This window comes from Squalius cephalus (assembly GCF_949319135.1).
Source record: "Squalius cephalus genome assembly, chromosome: 18".
Classification (NCBI taxonomy): domain Eukaryota; kingdom Metazoa; phylum Chordata; class Actinopteri; order Cypriniformes; family Leuciscidae; genus Squalius; species Squalius cephalus.
In genome coordinates this window covers 24388367-24408908 of record NC_137139.1, presented here as the reverse complement: position 1 = coordinate 24408908, position 20542 = coordinate 24388367, and the positions used below count along the sequence as shown (strand labels likewise).

At 36.4% G+C, this 20542-nt stretch overlaps 1 protein-coding gene across 10 annotated transcripts in view; it reads right to left on the bottom strand.

The window, feature by feature from the left end:
- The window catches only part of dvl1a (dishevelled segment polarity protein 1a), a 35827-nt gene that overhangs the window by 3216 nt on the left and 12069 nt on the right, over positions 1–20542 (bottom strand). Inside the window, exons 3-15 of one of the 10 annotated variants that reach the window (XM_079849898.1) lie at positions 19399–19520; positions 12848–12966; positions 7237–7375; positions 6254–6353; positions 6104–6173; positions 5760–5899; positions 3963–4039; positions 3796–3863; positions 3626–3703; positions 3392–3526; positions 3078–3245; positions 1937–2155; positions 506–541 (exon numbers count right to left, since the gene is read on the bottom strand). In XM_079849898.1, the coding sequence (XP_079706024.1) occupies positions 537–541; positions 1937–2155; positions 3078–3245; positions 3392–3526; positions 3626–3703; positions 3796–3863; positions 3963–4039; positions 5760–5899; positions 6104–6173; positions 6254–6353; positions 7237–7375; positions 12848–12966; positions 19399–19520 (1440 nt within the window). In that variant the 3' untranslated portion in view covers positions 506–536. Of the gene's footprint in view, positions 1–505; positions 542–1936; positions 2156–3077; positions 3246–3391; positions 3704–3795; positions 3864–3962; positions 4040–5759; positions 5900–6103; positions 6174–6253; positions 6354–7236; positions 7376–12847; positions 12967–19398; positions 19521–20542 lie in introns of all 10 variants that reach the window. The other 9 variants (XM_079849890.1, XM_079849897.1, XM_079849895.1 and 6 more) reach the window with 9 other exon arrangements.

Sequence of the window (20542 nt, the reverse complement as noted above, 5' to 3'; positions counted from 1 at the left end):
AGGTGTAAAGGACAGCAATACCATGAGGGTACTTTACAACATCAATATATGAGTAACGTAACATATAAACGATATGGTACAAATAATAGAATTTTTTTGGCGGTTATGCGTTTCAAAAACGTCCGCATTAAGACTGAGATGGACTGAGGTAACACAGTTCTGGACAATGCAGTACTCCCAAATTTGATTTGCTTCAGCTCACGTCATACATCATCATGGAAATATTCATTTTTCCTTTCCCTAGTTGATTCAGACTTTGGCAAAGAGAGAAAAGCGTATTGCAAAATAACTTTTCAAAAGATGAGAATCGGTTTGATTCTTGTGCACAATGAAGGTAAAGAACTGTACATGCCCACACAAAAACACAAACAAGCAACACAGCTGGGGAGTCACAATGGCCATCTCAATGAGTCAAATGCCATATGATGACAAGCCATTGAAATAACAAGATGATAAGGAGAAAAGGTGGGGCGGAAAGGCATTTAGGTGAAAGTGCTAATCTTACCGGATCCCCTGTGCCTAGGAGAAAATTTCCATCAGTCTACAGACGTCCAGCAAAACAGAGGGAATATCATAATTATGACACGTCACCCAACCAGTCCTTCCAATACACTCCCACAAACCGAACCTTGCACCTCAGTTTCTGTGATACCACCCTACATTATGCCTCCTGAAGCGACCAAACCGGAGTATGCTGGATTGGTGTTTTATAAGTAATTTAGCTTCATGAACTCCTGATACACATTCCCAGCTCTGTACAGGGTGCAAAGGGTGCAAAGGGTGGCATAAGCAGCATAAATGATTTAAAAAGTCTGGTCATACCACAAATATGGAAAATCCAACTGAATACAGCGACAATGATGATGCTCTAGAAATGGAATGATTAAAAAGAAAATAGTTGGCATCTGAGATCTTGATTTAGTCTTACTGTTAAACTAGTATTTCATGATATACTTATCAATAAATTGTAATATACGTTTAAGGAAGGAATATTATAACACTTAATAAATGTAACATTGATAAAGACAAATCAATTCTCACCTTTGACACAGATATTTGAAAAGAAAAATTTTCAAGTGAGTTAAAATGAATTGATAGAATTTTGTGTGTGTGTTTGGGTATGATTTTGTAGCATTAATACAAAAAATATCAGCATTTTTCCTGTTTGTTTAGTGTGTCTTTAGGATTTAATAAATGTGTTTTCCATATTAACATTGTCATGCATGTTGTGTGGTTACATATAGTCTGGTGTCAGTTTTAAAGTATGTCCTTAATCTTTAATAATATGTTGTTTGATTTTATTTTATATCTTGCCTAGCATTACACATAAGTTATAATCATTCACATTATAGATCATTTTCATTTTCAGGAAAGGTGTTATAAATGTAACACCAGGCTGTTTACTACTAGCTTAACTGTTTCTGACTAATTAATCAGTTATGCATTTCATTTTCATATACATAAGTAACGACTGCTATTATGTCAAAAATGGTTGATTTTTAAACCTTTGGATTAACCATTTTCTGAATAAATGGGGAAAAAAAACCAAAAAGTGTTACTACCATCTCTTTACGCAAACATGTGCACATGATTTACAAGTCTTGTGTCACTGATGTCATTCTGTCTGGATGCCTTCATTTAGGTACTGAAAGCAAAACTCAATATGCATAAACATACAGTAGTATTGTACCTAGTCTTCCTACATGCATAAACCCACTGATGGTTTCCTTTTTACTATCATAAATTCCATCTAATGCCCTAAAAAAACTTTTGAGTAGTTGCTAACATAACCGGGCAGTGCTGCTGTTGTTGCTCAACATCAACAAGCGCTCTTCAAACCAAAAGAAAAAGTCACACAGGAAGCTCATGGGATTGACCGTAGCAAGGGGTTTTCCCTTTTATCCATCATTAAACTCTATTTCTCTCACACACACACCTTCACTCTGCTGGCTGCCTGCACTGCCACTGTGGAAACTGTGGCAAGGGTCCGAGTATCCAGGAGGAAAGCCTGGCGGAGGAGTGGGGTAACCTGGGTGAGGGTAGGGCTGGCCACCGAGGGGCCAGGGGTTGGTTCCTGGTGGAGGAAAAGGAGCGAGACCATCCTGGTCAGAGCCACCACCACTGGATCCCTCATTCAGGTTGAGAGAAGCCATATCTGAAAACAAACACATTTTAATACCATTAAAATCATTTATCCTTTGGCCAGATCTTAACTTAACTTAAATGGTATACCAGTGTTCAAAAGTTTGGGGTCGGTAAGTTTTTTTGGTAACACTTTACAATAAGGTTTCATTAGTTAACATTAGTTAACTACACATGAACTGATAATGATCTGCACTTCTACAGCATTTACTAATCTTTCATTTCAACATTTACTAATACATTATTAAAATCAAATGTATTTGTTAACATTAGTTTATGCACTGTGAAGTAACATGAACAATCAATGAACAGTTGTATTTTTATTAACTAACATTAACAAAGATGAACATATACAGTAACAAATGTATTGCTCATGGTTATTTCATGTTAGCTAATACATTAATGTTAATAAATGAAACCTTATTGTAAAGTGTTACTGTTTTTTTATTATTATAATTATTATTTAGCAAGGAAACATGATCAAAAGTGCCAGTAAAGGCATATCATTCATTCATTAACCATTTCAGTCGTGACTCTTGGTGATTCTATGGGCCAACTCTTGCCATACCCGAGAGACTGTTCATGAAATATTTTGGCAATGATCCAGCTTCCACGTTTCTTGAAACAAATCAGCATACTAAAATGATTTCAGAAGACTCATGTGACGCTGAAGACTGGATTTATGGCTGCTGAAAATTCAACATTGCCATCACAGGAATACATTACATTTCAAAATATATTCAAATAGAAAACATTATTTTAAATTGTAAGAATAGTTCACAATATTAGTTTTTACTGTATTTTTGATCAAATAAATGTAGCCTGAGCAAGTGTAAGAGATTTCTTTCAAAAAGATTGAAAAATCCTACAGACCCCACACTTTAAACAGTAGTGCCCTGTACGATCATGACTGTATGACTGTATGTTGACTGTACTTTGGCACAGATCTCCAAAGGTGTAGTAGCACTGCTCCGAGAAGGTGATTTTATTGACTGTGTGTCTCAGGTAGCCGTGTTTCAACAAACTGCTGGCATATTTTCTGGCATCACGGCGGTCCTTGAAGCCCTCCACCCGAGAGAACAACCAGTCAACAACATCAGCCCCTGGAACACAGAGAACGAGCAATGAGGAAAAATAACACAATTACATACATTGATTATACAAAACATCAACCAAAAAACTTAATGCTTGCAATATACAAGGAACAAAAAAGGTGCGCCAAACAACCGCAGCAAAGAATAACACAAACCGATGACAGCGTTGGCTATAGTGATCTTCAACCACATTCGGTCTCGGATCTCCAGGCCTGAATCTGGTAGTTGCATGACTTTTACTATAGTTGCCATGTCTGTTTTTGGCACAGAGAGGGGAAGGTCATCAAACTCTGTGAAATAAGAAAGAAATAACAGTGTTGAGCATGATGCATCTACCATTATACTAACAGATGGTCTCTTATGGGACGTGAATGTGACTTTGATCATACCATAATGGGGGTACGGCCCAGAAAGTGCTGTAGTGTGTGTGATCCAGGCTGCAGGATCAATGGGTCTTACTGGCTCAGCTGAGGATAGACGGGGATAAATGAATTAGATGAATGCAGCATGGTTCTTCATGTCTCTAATTTAGCTGCTATAATGGCAGGTAGGTGCGTACCTCTAGGTATAGTGAAGTAGCTTCTAGGAGAAGGGTCCCAACATTTCGCCACTGTTAGGCTTATTGGCCTGTAGAGGACATATTAAACATGAAGCAATTTTGAAGAGAGCATTATGACTCGATTTCCTGAATGTGTCACTAATTTCTGGTGTGGCACCCTCTCTCACCCAGGTTTGGAGACAATCTCCCGTAGAATCCTGACAGCATCATCATTGCTCATGTTCTCAAAGTTCACATCATTCACCTGAAATTACAATTCCATTAAACCACGCATCATATGAAGCTTTTACTACATCACATGAAGCTTTTTAACTTGAGTTCAATAGTTTCTGTGGGTTTAATATTGTGCAAAATCAACATGGAGTTATGAAGAATTGGTATTGTATTATTTGTAGGGCTGTCAAACGATTAATCGCGATTAATCGCATCCAAAATAAAAGTTTGTTTTTACATAATATATGTGTGTGTACGGTGTATAATTATTTTCTATATATAAATACACACACATGCATGTATATATTTAAGAAATATTTGCATGTATATACTGTGTATATATATTTATATTATATATAATTTATATTATATATAAATATTTTATATATAAATAACAAATTTTTCTTAAATATATATGCATGTGTGTGTATTTATATATAGAAAATAATTATACTCCATACACACACATATATTATGTAAACACAAACTTTTATTTTGGATGCGATTAATCGCGATTAATCGTTTGACAGCCCTAATTATTTGTAGATACAATTACATTTATTTCCACAATCAGTTTTTATAAAAAAAATAAAAAAAATGTATTTGAGGCTTTGTGCACCGATTTGATTATTTATTCACATTTTTCCCCAAATTCACATGATTATAATTACAAGTCATCATGACTGTTAGTCTCTTCTATGGAACACAAAAAGTGAATATCTGAGGAAAATCCTGGCCACTCTTTTCATTAAAAAGAAAGTGAAATTGAACTGGGGCTGTCAAGCTCCAAAATAGGTATCATAAAAGTAAATGACTATAAACTATATTCTGAAATCTAATAGCTTTGTGTGACAAACAGACACAAATCTAAGTCAACAACAACTTGTTCCTCACATTAAGCCATCATATGGTGCATATGGATTATTTTTATAGTAATGCACTTTTATAATGCCTTTTCCTACCCATTCATTGTAATTGCATGGAAAAATGTGTGACCAGGACATTATCAAAAAATATAGTTTTTGCGTTTAATATATTTGCGTTTCATTGAAGAAAGGAAGTCAAATAAGTTTGTAATGGTGTATAATAATGATGTCTCAGTCTACCAGAGTGCACACTGTTTGTTTACATGTGTGATACTGTATCTCAAGGTCATTTGGACACCACTGACCAAAATTCACCTAATAAAACAGGGTCATTAACCATTACCATTTCTAAGCAGAATTTGAGATCACCAGTGCTGAGGAAAACCCCTTTATTATGTAAATAAATGACAAAAGTGTTGAAAGCACCATTCTGTCCACTGTGGTAAATGGACAACAGATATGACTACAAGGTCTTTCAGCAGGAAGGAAACGGAGAGGAGCAAAATAAGTCAACAACAGAAGGAGTTAAACCTTGATAATCCCTCAAAAGTATATTTAAAAACTAAAAAGCAGAAGAGACTGTTTCAGTTCTGTTAATGTGATCTTGGTAATTTTCAAATTAACACATTACTAACAAAATTATATATTTAAGGTGATTTTCCTGGTGATATAACATTTAATAGAAAGCTAACCCTATATGTTGTCCAAATTTTCCAAATATCTTCTTTTGTGTTGTACAGGTTTGGAACAAGATTTTTAGATGAACTGTCATTGTAACAATGTGGATATTGGCAATTATTTGAATGCACATATTATCATTTTTAATCTTCCAAAAAATGCATTAGATCACTCTTGAAAGAGGTTCCAGACTGCTGATCCCTTCACCTGTAACAGCATGTCTCCAGGCTCAATCCTGCCATCCGCCGCCACTGCTCCGCCTTTCATAATGGAGCCAATATAGATGCCTCCATCTCCTCTGACATTACTCTGACCCACTATACTGATACCCAGAAAGTTGTACTTCTCTGTGAGAAAGACAGATAAAGCTGTTTTCAAATATTTGTTCATCTGAGGGCTATATTTAGAGCACACTGTGCACACTAGACCTTGAAAAACAGGAAGTTCAGTTTATTAAGCAGTTGGAGTGGAGAGATAGAGAAGCTATGGAGGATGCACAAGGATGAACGATAGGAAAAAGAAGGGAGTGAACTAGTGAATAAGTTTCTTACCCATGTTGAGAGTGACCGTGATAATGTTGAGGCTCATTGTGGAGTCTGTAATACTACTGAAGGATGAGGACTGTTAAGAGAACATACAAAAGACTGATAAGGATCAAACGCTAACGTGTAGAAATGTGTACTTTCCCTCTATGTTCTCACCCTGTCCATTTTGGTGACTTTCTGTCTCCGTCGCCTGCGTTTGTGTCTACGCATGAGTTGTGATGAAGAGCTCTGCTCGGTTGAACTGCTAAGTCTGTGGCTTCAGACAAAAATGAGAGTTCAGGGCAGAGGCCAACACTACAATAATGAAGCACCATGTAATTATGAAACTCTAAATGCATTACTTTAATTCTCAATTTGACTCTCAATTAAAATTATGGCCGTCTATTTTCATTTGACATTTTTTATTCTGACTGGCACTGATGTGTTAACATACAAAAATCAAGTTTCTCAGAAATCAAACCCGAAAGAAGGACTTATGTGCAGGTCAGTGGCAAAACAAATGAATTATATTTAAAGAATTATTATTAATTACTGGATGCATGCACAATATATTAGTGTCATAATGGTTACATAAGATAAGATATAATAGTATCTTATTAGATATAATAGTAGTATACTATTAGTATAATAATAGAGATTTAATTTAATTTATTTAGGCTGATTTTAGTTATGTTTTCATTTATACACTTACTTAAAATTAATTTTTAACATTAATAATGTAATAACACTGACAAGTATAATCTTCAGCAAATATTAAAATGATGATCCAACTTTATAAAGTACATTATTATGTTGTGATATACCTAACTTCACTAGTAGCATTTAAAACAATTATTTTATTTTATTTTTATTTTATCAAGACAAAACAGTTCAGAATTTTAAAATCAGCCACATAATTATGGAAAACAAGATTAAACATTATTAAATCGATCAAAATTGAAATCAATTGACAAACCATACTTCATTTTTCATTTTAAACATTACATTCATATTACATTTTCTGGCCAGCTACACAAATTAGATTGAAATGTTATCATGCCAATGGCCAAATAAGGACAGTCATTGTTTAAAAGGAAATGAATCATGCACTCTGAGCCAATAATTTTTTCAGGGAAATGAAACACTGGGGGATGTCTGACCTGCTTGCATCCTCATCCTCTTCGCTGTCAATAAATGAGCTGGATTCCAGCTCACTGCTTATCACGGATGCGCTGTCATAGCCAAGAGCGGAGTCACGATTCACACGCTCCGATTTCGAGTGACCGTTCACGCGAGGAACTGAGAAGAAACAAATAAGACATTGTTTAAAAGCAGATGAAATCAACAGCATGATAGCACATAAGAGACAGAATACAGTACATCATTCTGAAAGAGGCTCTTGACAGCAAATTCGATTAGACAATGAATCATGCTAATGGACTAATAAGGACAGTCATTGTTTAAAAAGAAATTGAATCCTGCCCTCTGGTGCATTTAAATGAATGCAAAATGTGCAATCATATTACTCAATTGTGCTTTATCCAGAAGGCGTTTAGAATCCGTCACGTCAGTCTAACAATATGGCTGGGTTAGCCTATACGTACAGAGACAGGGATGAAGTTGCGTCTCTGGGTGACATCTGATGCGCTGAAAAGGTCTGACCAAACGATAAGACCGCTGTGGACCCCGAGTGCGACCAAAGCATTCCAGTATTGCAGAGGTGCCCATTTCAGACCATTACTCTCTCCACACAGCCACTCAAACACACAAATCAGTCACGGCTATTTTAGCCAACCACGTCACTGTTCACATACAGAGGAAGCTTTTTCATTCCTCTGCCATGTGTGAGTTCACAGGACAACTGTATCACCTCAGCGATTTAGGGTACAAGCAGAGGCCTGTGGCAAGATGAGCTGTCCGCCTGCAACTGTGTGAAACAGCCTATCAGGAGCCATTTATCAGAGTGGATCATCCACAGGTGGGTAATGCATTCATAGCCTCTCCGGAATCCTTTTAGGCTCACTTAGTATGCGGCCGACAACAGGAAAAATAGGGATAGTGGAAGACAAAGATGCAGTCGCTTCAGATGTGGAAATTATCCCTCTACATCTGGCTTCAGGAGATCAAATTATTCCTGTAAAGCGCATATTATTAAATGTAAGTGACCAGTATATTCATACTAAAATCAAAACAGGCAGCAAAAAGACTGAAGCCTTTTTATTTTTGCATTTAATCCGATTTCCTGAACATAAAACTAGTTTCTAGTGTTTGGGTGTGACAGTGTGTCCACTCTTGAGAATTATATAATTATTATAAATCTTAAATGAACATCTTTAATATGGTAAGATTTATAAAAAATAATAATAATGCGACAAAAAAATAATATTAATTAATTTATATGAACATACTATTATTTATTAATAATTATGTATAAATTATTCTCATTAGATTGATTAAGATAATATAATCTTATGTCTTTATGTCTCATCTATATATATATATATATATATAAACTTTAGTTAATAGACCACAATAGAGAGTTTTTGAACAACATACTTGAACAACAACTAACTTTTTCTTTTGCATAAAACATAAGTAATTATAGGTGGTCTTGGAAATCAATTAAAAAATACGATTTTTTTATGATAAAATCATACAATTAATCTTAAACTAAAAATATATTTTAAAGAATAATCTTGGTATCAGAGAGACGCATTTGTCTTACCTCCGCTGCTGCACAGCTCTCATTACAGTGCAGCACCTCTCATTAGCTTGCAGCATTTCTAGCACTCAATGAAACGTAACCTCCTTTACGCGAGAACTGTCTATCAAATACATGCGCATCAGTTTCCAATGGAACGGGAAAATGATCTGGCCCTGAGCGAAGGTGCAGTATACGTTACTCAGATTTAAGCCTCTGGCCACTGTTGATGACTGATGATTTATTGGCAATGTTGTGTGCAAAGAGAATCTGTCATTTTGTTCAGGATTCATGTTGACAGCAAAACAACACACAACGATAAGTTCATGAAAGGTTGCTTAACCTAAAGACGAGCCAAACCCAAGACAAATCGACATAACCACAAACTGAACACATTGAAACTGAATATTGGAAACTCAGCATGGTTAACAGATAAGGGCCTGAGGCTAGAAAAGAGATCTCCTCTCACACTCCTCTTGGCCCTAGGGCACACACCTGTCTGGCGTTCCTAACAACCAAACACATTTTTCATGCAATCACACCCAGCAGAGGTCGGCACTAGGACAGCCTTATCAATGTACCCTGTGAATAAGCACTGGCAGTGCAAAAGACATCACAATTTTTCATTTGTTGTTGTTCTAATGAAAAGGAGAATCTGCTTTTCTAAAGTAAGAGCTAAATAAAAATGCAGTGATTTGAGCTGCAACAACAAATTAATAAAATGAATAATAATCAATGAAAATAATTGGATCAGAGGAAGGGATGTGTGTATTTGTGCAATCTCTTACCAGTTAAATAAATAAATAAATTATTACATATGCATGTATAACAAAAATATATATAATGCATACATTATATTTGAAGTATGGTCACCAAGGCTGTATGTATTTGATCGGAAATACTGTAAAAACTGTATACTGTAACTGTATTCAATTTGAATATATTTTAAAAATGTATTTATTCCTGTGATGGCAACACTGAATTTTCAGCATCATTTCTCCAGTCTTCAGTGTCACATGATCCTTCAGAAATCATTCTAATATGCTGATTTGTTGCTCAAGAAATCAGAAAGTGGTATTAAACTGATAAACAGTCATTTATAATGTTGCAAAAGATATATTTTGAACTGTCTATTCATCAAAGAATCCCGACACACACACACACACACACACGTATATAGCTGGAATCCTTAAGTGACTGAACACTATCATGGCAGTTTTCTGGGTTTAACAGCTCTAGTATGCACAACTATTTCTGGAGGAGAATAAAAGGGGAGCTGACCTGACACATTTCTCATGTGCTCTACATACAAACACTCCAGAGATAAACCACACAGCTACAAGACTGCACAGTGTGGATCACAACATTTATATCAGTGTTAAGGAGTAACTAACCAAAAGCAATGACACTACAAACAAAGTAGCACTCCTATCTGGTAACAATCTACCAGTGCTGTCTGCAAAGAAGAAACATCAGGTAACATGATGTCTCTAACAGACAACTCGTAAACACTGAGGTTCAACGAATTTCCATAAATCATCGGTATCTACAGCAAGCACACAAACGCCTCCATCTGTTTCTCGTTTCTGATGGTGCCGCTGCACTAATAAATGAACTTGGCACTAATGAGGTGCAACCAGCAGAAGAAATGGAAGAGCAACATGAAATGATTCCAGTGTACAAAACTGGAGGAATGCTGCATCAGGTAAGTTGTGAGAAGCAAGCAATCTTGTATCTTACTTCCATACAGTATGAGGCATTAAGAAACTCTGACTTCAACAATGTAGACATTCTAGACTCAGGTGGGACTTTCTCACCTTAAAATCTACTGACAACAACACACACATACCTTTTCTCATTACAGGCAACAGAACCTCTAAGAACATTCTTTGTTGATGACAGAATATTTTTTCTCTGCAAAAGGAAGATTTCATGCTTCCAAATGGCCTCTCTTTACCCAGAACTCAGCATGTACACTGACAAAAATAAACTTTCTGTAAATTACTGGTTTAAAACAAGCAAACTTCCAGCAAACAACCAAAAAATGGAGTCATTCTGGGGAAAATTCCTTAGGAAAGCAGCTACATCCTGCAACACCATGTGACAACCTCTTAGCTTTTAAAGTGGGATGAAGTTAAAGGGGAAATTATGTAATCATTTATTCCCCCTCATGTCTTTCTTTCTTTCTGAAACTATTTAAATTATAATTCTAAAATTATATTTAAATGTCACTTTACATCACTACAAAACTGGTGCTATTTCTGTCTCTTAAATACATACACTACTACACTATGTTCAAATGTTTTTTTTTTAAGAAAGAAATTTATACTTTTAATTAGCAATGATGCATTCAATTGATCAAAAGTGATAGTAAAGTCATTTTATAAAAAGATCTCCATTTCAAATAAATGCTGTTCTTTTGAACTTTCTATTCATCACTGAATCCTGAGAAAAACTATCAGCACAAAAGTATTAAGCAGCACAACACTGATAATAATATAAAATGTTTCTTGGGCATGTTCTAAAATCAGCATTTTAGATAATTTTTTTGAAGGATCATGTGACACTGAAGACTGGAGCAATGGCTGCTGAAAATTCTGCTTATTTCAACTTATTTAAATTGTAATAATATTTCACAATGATGCAGTTTTTACTGTTTTTTGTTCAAATAAATGCAGCCTTGAGTACAAGAGACTTCTAGACTTCTAGTACAAGAGACAATTTTTTTTTATTTACAAAAACAGTACATTTATATCATTTTATGTTTGTTTTTTCCTTTTTCCTGTCATGAGGATGTCATGTTTGGCCTCTCTCCACCTCTGTCTTTCTGATGTATTGCTATATTAGAAAAACACATTATATTTCATATAGAAAGTTAAACATTTTGACACTATTTGCACTATAAAAACCTTTCCAAACTAGAAAAGGCACACTCTGACTGCCCTAAAACAACATCACATTTACCATCTCAAAAGCTGTTTTGTTGTATCACGTGCCTGTCCTTAGGATATTTCACTCACCTGCCAGACATCCATCACCTGGGGAAAACACCTGTGGCAATAACTGCCTTTCCAAATAATGTCTTATGTATCTGTGATGGCTAAGGCCACAATGAATGAGCACTTAGTTTACTTTGAATATGAAGTGATATTTTGTTTGTTTTAGAGGATTAATGTTTTTGTCTGTTTATTTATTAATTATTTTGTTTCTTTAAATGTTATCTACCCAAACACATGTCTCTTTGGTGCTGTAAATCCCAATGAGCAACAAAGTCAATAATCATTTATTTCTAGAGTGCACGCTAGTGAGTAAATGAGACCACAACCAAGTTATGGGTTTAACATTTTATTTAAGTCTGTTTAAATGTGTACATCTTACCCGTGGTTCCGCCGGGCTCCATGACTGCAGCATGGAACAAAGGCATGGAAGTAAAAGGGCGCTGCCTTTCCTGGTGTCCCTTATATATTCAGTTGGGAATTATGGGAAATGTAGTTTTTGGGATAATGTTCTAGGGGGTTGTGTGTTAATTTGAATGTTTAAAAGATGTTTTGTGTGTGTATGTTTAAGTGTATTTTCATTATGACTTTATGATAAATGTGATTTTTATTTTGTTTATTTGAGTTTGTGTATAGAAGTATTTCTTTCTTTCACCCTTTTAAGTTTGATGTAATTGAAAACTTGTGAGACCCCTGTAATCATGAGAATGGTTTGGTCCAGCTTGTTAAAAGGGCTTCATTTTCTGTGGCTGAGTTAGTTCGGGTGAGGGATCCCTGAGTAAACATCTGAGACCCAGAACTCAGTTGTGTGCTGATGCACAACTTATGAATCAGTGTTTGTTTTTTGTTTTTTTGTTTTTTTTCTCCCTGCACAAAGTGTTAAGTAAGTGTTGCAGTCAATAAAAGTACACTTTGTTGACTCCATGCGTGTCTCCTGAAAACTTTATGGAAGAACCCTTACAGTATCATATGTTTCCTGATTCTATGGCATAATTAGATTCCTGGCACATGATGTGTGCTGTGTATAGTGTAAGAACGGGTCTGTTTTGCTGAGTATTGTTTAAAGTCACTCACACTCACTTTCTCGTAGCCTCCTGTGAGCTCTCTGCCTCTCCCGCTCTCTCCGCTGGCTCTGGAGAGACTCTGTGCCCGTCTCTGTGTCCAATCCATCCCGACTACTCACCGCATTGGCACTAGTACACACACACAAACAGAAAGGTCTTCATTATACATGTATGGCCTCGAGACCATCTCTATTATGCTGAGTCACAATACACTTGGTCACAAAAGAGGAGAAAATGTAAGAAACATTCTAAAATTATGATTACCATACCTACATTCAATTTCACCGCTAACAGATATTTCATTGTTTAGGGGTATATGATTTACAGCCGTGCATTTTCAGCAGCTGTCACTAGTTATTCGAAGCTGAGAATGTAGAGCATTTAGGTCCAGCTGGGATGAACTGCAGCCCAGGAGTCTCAAATCCTGCAGGTTGGGCCCCAGAAGAGCAGGTTGTTGGGGGTAAATGTATAAGTGTATGCGGATTTGCCAAAGGCCAGATATTCCAGCAGAGAGGGTGGAATGCTTTTGCTCAGGGCAGAAAAGAAACCTAAGGTTGGTGAGAACAGCTTGCTGAGACACTGAGCCCACATGGAAAGATGCTAACGCGTGATAAAACATGAGATAAATGCTGGTCATTTTCGTATTTCAGCACGAAAACCTGCATCCAAGATCATGGGTTCAATTTCCAAGAAATGAATGAATGCAACCTTGAATGCAATGCAAGTCATTTTGGATAACAGCAGCCGCTAAATGCAAAACACAAATAGATAAAAACTACAACTTCATATAGAAAATAGGTAGTGAAATTTAATTTGATTTTATGGGCACATTATTACTGTAACCCGTTTTGCATAATTCTTTAAATAAATTGAGCACTAAAACAATGCAAATAGATATAACAGCACTGTCAGCTTCTGAGTGATTCTTAATGAATTCCAAACAGTATTTTTTGCATCCAATTAAGAGTCTTTTCTCTAGTAAATTTTCCCAGACATAGATTTACTTAGTTTAAGTTGTAGTTTTGTGTAAAAGCAGTGTCCTTCATTTAAATGCATTGACACCTTATTAAGATTCACAAATGTTTAAGTTTTGCCATTTTACTCTGCTTTTAAATCTGTTTCTATAATATATTATTATTACCCCCCAAAAAATATAAAACTAAGTTATCTATACGGCTTGTGAATATCCAGGCTGATGAGCTCTGCTAAAACGTATTTAAACCTACCCGTTTACATTAGAGTAAAAAAAGAAAAATCTTCGGAATATAAAGATATTCAGGGGGAAATCTTTTTTTTCTTTCTTTCTTTTTTTTTCATGTCATCACATTGTTTAGAGCACAAGAAAAAAATGGTAAAAAAAAAAAGAAGATATTTTATTCATATGTTATGCTATGTCCTCTGTAGTGGACATCAGGACTCAGTTGTTTAAAAAATAAAATGACATGAAATTATATGTATAGGCAAAAACAATGGGATTTTTTTTTAATCATCAATAAATGTTGGGGTTTCAGGATTCAAACTAAAATTTGTATAAAGATGATTCTCAACTATGTTATGAAAGATATATAACAGAATTAATTGATACACCATTTTACTTTATGCAATATGTGGGTAAAATGGCCATAAATTAATATTCCCATTCAATGCAATGTATCTATACACTGTATCTAATCTGTTCTTGGAGCAACATTTAATGAGAAAAGAAGTGTAATAATTGGAGTAATAATTAGCAACATTTTAATAATAATATCTAATATTTCATAGGAACATCGATGTATAACTTATTTCCATATTCACTTGTTGTGTCTCCCAAAATGCCTGATAAACATGATTTAAGTCCTGATGTCCTCTACAGTGGACACGTTTGAAATCAATGTCCTGTTCTGTAACAGAAAGTCATTTTTTGATTTGAAACCCCATAACGTTTTCCTGAGATGTTGGTTTATGAAATACAATGTGAAAAGTAGTCCGATTTAAATTATAATATATATATTATCATATATCATATATTATCATATTTCCATAAGAGTGCTACATTTGATCACTAAATTAATGTCAGACATTTTTAAAGACCACGGATAACCTCCAAACATTTGGTATCTCTGAAAAGTCCTGAATGTGCTCTTTTTGTGACATGTGACATGTATGATGTCAGAGAAATTCACTAAAATATAATGTCGACTACAGTGGACAAAAGTCTATTCCTGGGTCCCAGGATGTTAACTAAGCAAATGAATAATCCATGAATGATTTTGAGTCATTTTTCATCCATTTCCATCTGCTTCTAGAAATTGTATCTAACTCAAGCTTACTCATTTACATGCACATGCCAAAATGACAAGTCCCGCCCCTTAAGCAAAATGATCTCAAACACAAAGCAGTGTGCTAATGTCTCTCTCTGCTGGATGGAGCCTGTTATTTCACCAATATTGTAATGTTTCGTCAAAAGAACATGAATCAGCTCAACAAAAACCTGCATTTAAGCAGTGGATCTGTGCTGATCGCAAAAAGGAGGCAAAAACAAAGCTAAATCCAAATAATAAAAAGTCCAATTAATATAATCATATAGAGCAGTAAAATACATAATGTTATAGATTCAGAATTTAAAAAGTGAAGAGAAACACCTTGGAATTTGTTTTGTTGTTGACGCCAAAGGTGAAGTAAAAGAAAATTCAACCCAATTAAAATTTAATTTTGCCTGATTTACAATGGCTTACGAAAAACTTCCCAAATGTAACAAATTTAGCAGCTTTAAATCTATTTTATTTATCGAACACTGGTATAAAATACCATTTGATGCATTTAATGCACATTTCTTGTACTCTTTAAGTGAGTATGTTGTATTTCCAAGGAGCAGCAGGCAGACGGACGGTTCAGTCCTGGGGGAGGCCGAGGCAGCTGTGTCACCCTGCAGAGCCCGCGGGGCAACAGAGATGCGGCTTTTAATGTCCACTAATCCGGATTAGCTGCTCAAGGGACGGCAGAAAACATCCTCTCCTCACCCTACCAATTGCATTCAGCAGGACCAATAAATAATGCACAGCACAAAGGGAGCAGGCAGGGGATAACATTTGGTTACTTACTGATGCGCCTACAGTGAAGCTTTTATAATGGAAATGAGGGAGATTTCTTGTGGGAGAAACATGTGAGTGGGAATTCATATTTATTTCAAGCTAAATTGTCTGGTAGTCTGTTGGAGAGATGCTGGGAGAAAAGGACTGACATGAGGAAAAGGAAGCTGTCTGTGGTTCACCGTTACATGTTCTGCCACTAGATGGCGCAAGACACTACAGAAAACAAGTGGTGAGAATTCTCTGGTGGGGTGAGAAGGCTACAACTGAGAACACACACACAAAAGTCTGAAAATCAAACATTAGATAAAGAAAAAAACGTAGTACTTTCACAAAGTGAACAGGTGCAACAGAGACTACAAAGAAAGACTTGCAAAACTGCCCTGTAGCACGTTGATCTAAATTTAGCCTTCAACATCTTCAATACCTACAAAGAGAATATTTAATCTGTGTGTTTGCTTTAGAAGCACAACATAAGCACTTTAAAGCCTTTTTCACAGCAAATCAATGTAAGAGTGTTTTTAGGGCCCAAGGGAACAAATCTGATTTGTTTAAGTGAATCGGTTTGTTTGGACAGTTTATTTCAATTAAATGAATAAGAACCACTTTATTGTCTTAACATGCAAAATACTACATGGGACACTTTGTTTTTGTAGTAAAGCTGCAGTTTATCTGTATATTTTCACCACTCTCCATAAACTATACTCCTTTAATAAAGGCTATAATTGGTATTTGCCCAAGAACATGAATTATTATGTGGGCGGCTATGTATATGAATGTAAGGACGCATTGATACATGACTGATACATTGACCACATGAATGCTGGCAAATCAAACAAACATACTGAACTTTGTGAGGCAAACCTGTGTCCTATTAGAATACAGCTTAAGAGACAGGCGCTGGGATTCACACATGTGGCTCCCGGAAGGATAAGAATGATATTTTCCATCCAGCTGGATAACAGACATCAGCTACTGCTGTGACTGTGGTCAGGAACTCAGAACAAATCAAATCAGTGGTTTTGTAATGCTTGTCAAGAGTGTGTGTGTGTGTTTTTGTGTGTGTGTTGTGTGTTTCACAACTATCTTTGTGAGGACAAAGCGAGTAACGTGAGGACATTTTGGCTGGCCCTCACTTTCTGAGAGCCATTTAAAGGCCTGTTTGAGGGTCAATATTTGGTTTTAGGGATAAAGTTATAATGAAGTTAAGGGTATGTTTAGGGTAGGGTTTGGGTTTGGCACTTAGTTGAAATGGGTAGGGTTAGAGTAAGGAGCTAAAGATTGCATTGTATCAATACATGTCCCCACATAGATGTACAAGAATGTGTGTGTCTGTGTGTGTGTTCATGCCTACGTTTGCAGATGTATTTGTCTGGTTATTCAAAAACCCAATACATATGCATATATAATGCGTATATGCAAATCATACAATGACTTGTATACACTTCTATGTTCTATGTAACTGTCCAGACACTAGGGGTGTAATGGTACGTGTATTCCTACTGAAGATTTTCAGTATGGCTGCATGACAGCACAGTCACACTGAGCCGAAGCACAACCAAAACAATGTTCTTCCTCAAAATGCATGCAGTTTTGTTTTTTAACAGCTAGAGGGCCAAAAGTTACCTCTCAAGGGGTACCTCCTGTGTAATGTTGCTGTTTGAGCATAAACAACATCTGCAAAGTTACAACGCTTAAAGTTCAAAGCAAAGGGAGATAAGGTGCTCTAAGTGATGTCACGCGTTTTTTAGGCCAAAACATTTTTTGTCACATACGGGAAAAAACATCTCCTCACCATCCGCTAGCTGCCTGTCCCCTAAACACACTGTAAAACAACGCGGTCTCTGTAGATAGCCCAGGGTCCACAAACAGCAAGCAAAACAAACTGGCCCAGCCTGGACCACGAAACATAACAAACAGTGTTCCAGCCAATAACCGACAAGAATGATTTGGGGGGTGGGGGTTAGTGCACGTGCACACGAAGGGGGTGTGGGGAGTGGAGGAGAGAGAAGCATGAAGAGGGAAGTTAGCTAGAGGAGAGATGTCCCAGACAACGACTAACGTTAAAATGTATATTCTTGAGAATTTTGATATGGCCAACACACGACCAAAGAGACGACGTTCCGATGAACAAATAACAAAGAAAAGGAGAAGGAACGTGCAAAGTCCCGAATTTACATTAGAAAAGCGTTCAAAAGGTGGCGAGAACTCTGCCGGGAGAAGGGCTTCCAATCCGACAATCAGGTGGCTCTGTTTTTGCTGGACAGGTGGGTAAATCCAGTTTGGTTTTTCTAAATGGTTCATGACTGTTTCAGGAAGCACGGAAGGGAGGGGGAGGGGACGGGATGAGGAGGAGGGAGGGTCAAGCTAGCCTCTGTTTTATTTGACAATACTTTGAACGTCAACAAGAAGTGACATCACTAACCCTAAAATTTACATAACCCCCCCGGGAATGCGATTTATAGATTATCATGACAGAATATGCTAATTAATGACTAGAAGATAACTACACATAAGCTACATAAATTCATCAACTAACCATACAGAAACGTCCTGTTGCTTCTACATGTTGTCACTTCTTGAGTCTCTCCATCATTGTCTGACTCCGGTTTGAACATAAAAGGCTAAAAGTTATTTTAATTTTCAGTGCATGTCTGTGTGAGGTAAAAGGACACACAAGCTGTTGAAGCTCCGCCCTCTGTGCCGGGAGCATCAGCTCATTTGCATTTAAAGGGAAAGACTCAAAAACGGTGCGTTTTTGCTTTCCCTCAAAAAGTGACAATTTTAACATGCTATATAAAAATATCTGTGGGGTATTTTGAGCTACAACTTCACATACACACTCTGGGGACATCAAAGACTTATTTTACATGAAAAGGGCATTATACCACCCCTTTAATGTTTTTGAAAGAGGTCTTTTACCCTCACCAAGACTGCATTTATTTGATCAAAAATACATTAAAAACTGTAATATTGTGAAATATTATTACTATTTTATATTTGAATATATTTTAAAATGTAATTTATTTCTGTGATTGCAAAACTGAATCTTCAGCATCTTTACTCCAGTCTTCAGTATCACATGATCCTTCAGAAATGTGCTCAAAAACAAGTGTGCTGCTTAATATTTTTGTGGAAACAGTGATTCATTATTAATTCTTTGATGAATAGAATTTTGATCAATGTAATGCATCCTAATCATCCAGGCAGTTTTGTTTTTGTATTTTCAGCAACCTTTTTTTGTTGCTGAAAATTATATATTTATTTATTTATTTATTTTAAGTATGAAGCTGACATGAAGAACTTGACCCTTTGAACTAGATTTATACTAGATTTCATCATCATTATTTGTCATACATCCATTTGTCACAAACCCATGTTTCACAGTTATAATGGGATGTGTTCTTATCAGACCTGGTGTACTATGGGCCTGAAAAGTGAGTAATAAATGATGATTTGTCAGATAAATGATTTGCATGGCATAACTCACTGAAAAGAGGGGGGTCTGGAATCTCCAATCCCTCCAGTTCGCTCCAAGGGTGGTGGTAGCTCTTTGTGGCTCTCTGTGCACTGAGATCCCCCATCTGAGTGTGTGCCTTCAGCCAACACCAACTACAGCCAAACACACACACACACACACACAATTAATCACAAAGGCTTCAGGAAGAAACTCTCTAGACTAACTACTAGCCCTGAATAAATAAGTAGACCAGCAGAAGGAAGAGAAGAGAGTGCATTTGTTTGAGCAGACAGGAGTGTGAAAAAAGGCAAGTCAGTTCACTTGGCAGGCTTCCTGGTAAAGGTCCTGGCAGCTATTTCAACATATTTCAAATCAGCAATAAAAAATTACCACAATGGTATCATAAGTCATGCAGTCTTTGCTTAAATCACACACAAAAACACTATTTTTCAGGTTGGAGAGTACCCATAATGCACAGTGAGGGTCGCGCTGAATGAATACCCACATCTGACCAGAAGATAGCGCCTGCAGCTGAATCATCCATCCATTTTCCAAACCACTGGTCCAATGTGGGTACAGCGTAATATCATACAGGTGTAAATTCCTTGTAAATCGATTATTACATTGTTAAATTAAGGGTTGTACATAGTTTCCATGATAGAGTTCAAGATTAATGTTTTCTTTACTACTGGAGCTGCCAGTTTGCTACGTTTAAAATGATTATTAAACTACAAGCACAAACTATGCAAACGCGGCAGCCCTTCCGCTGCACTCAGTGTCCGAATTCCCTCACTGGTTTTCATTCACTCCTTCAAGTGGACTATATTAGTGGATTGATTTAGGGAATAGTGAATGAGGGTATGTGGGCGATTTCGAAAACAGCTTATGAGTGGTCCGACTCCGACTCCTCTTCATTTAATCAAAAAGGGGTCTTAAAATGTAGTACAGTGCTTTCATGATCCAAATAATGGAGGATAGATGTGGATACCTAAGGCTACTCATAAAAAACACACTCTATTGTTTATATTCTCTACAAAAAACAATGATAAAACTTTAGAGAATGTCAGAAGTCCAGTACACTATGGTAATTAAAGCAGTGATCGTGATATAGTACACTGAAGGTCTCCGTGTTTGGACACTCAGCAGGCGATGAAGCACATATTTTAGTGCTGCA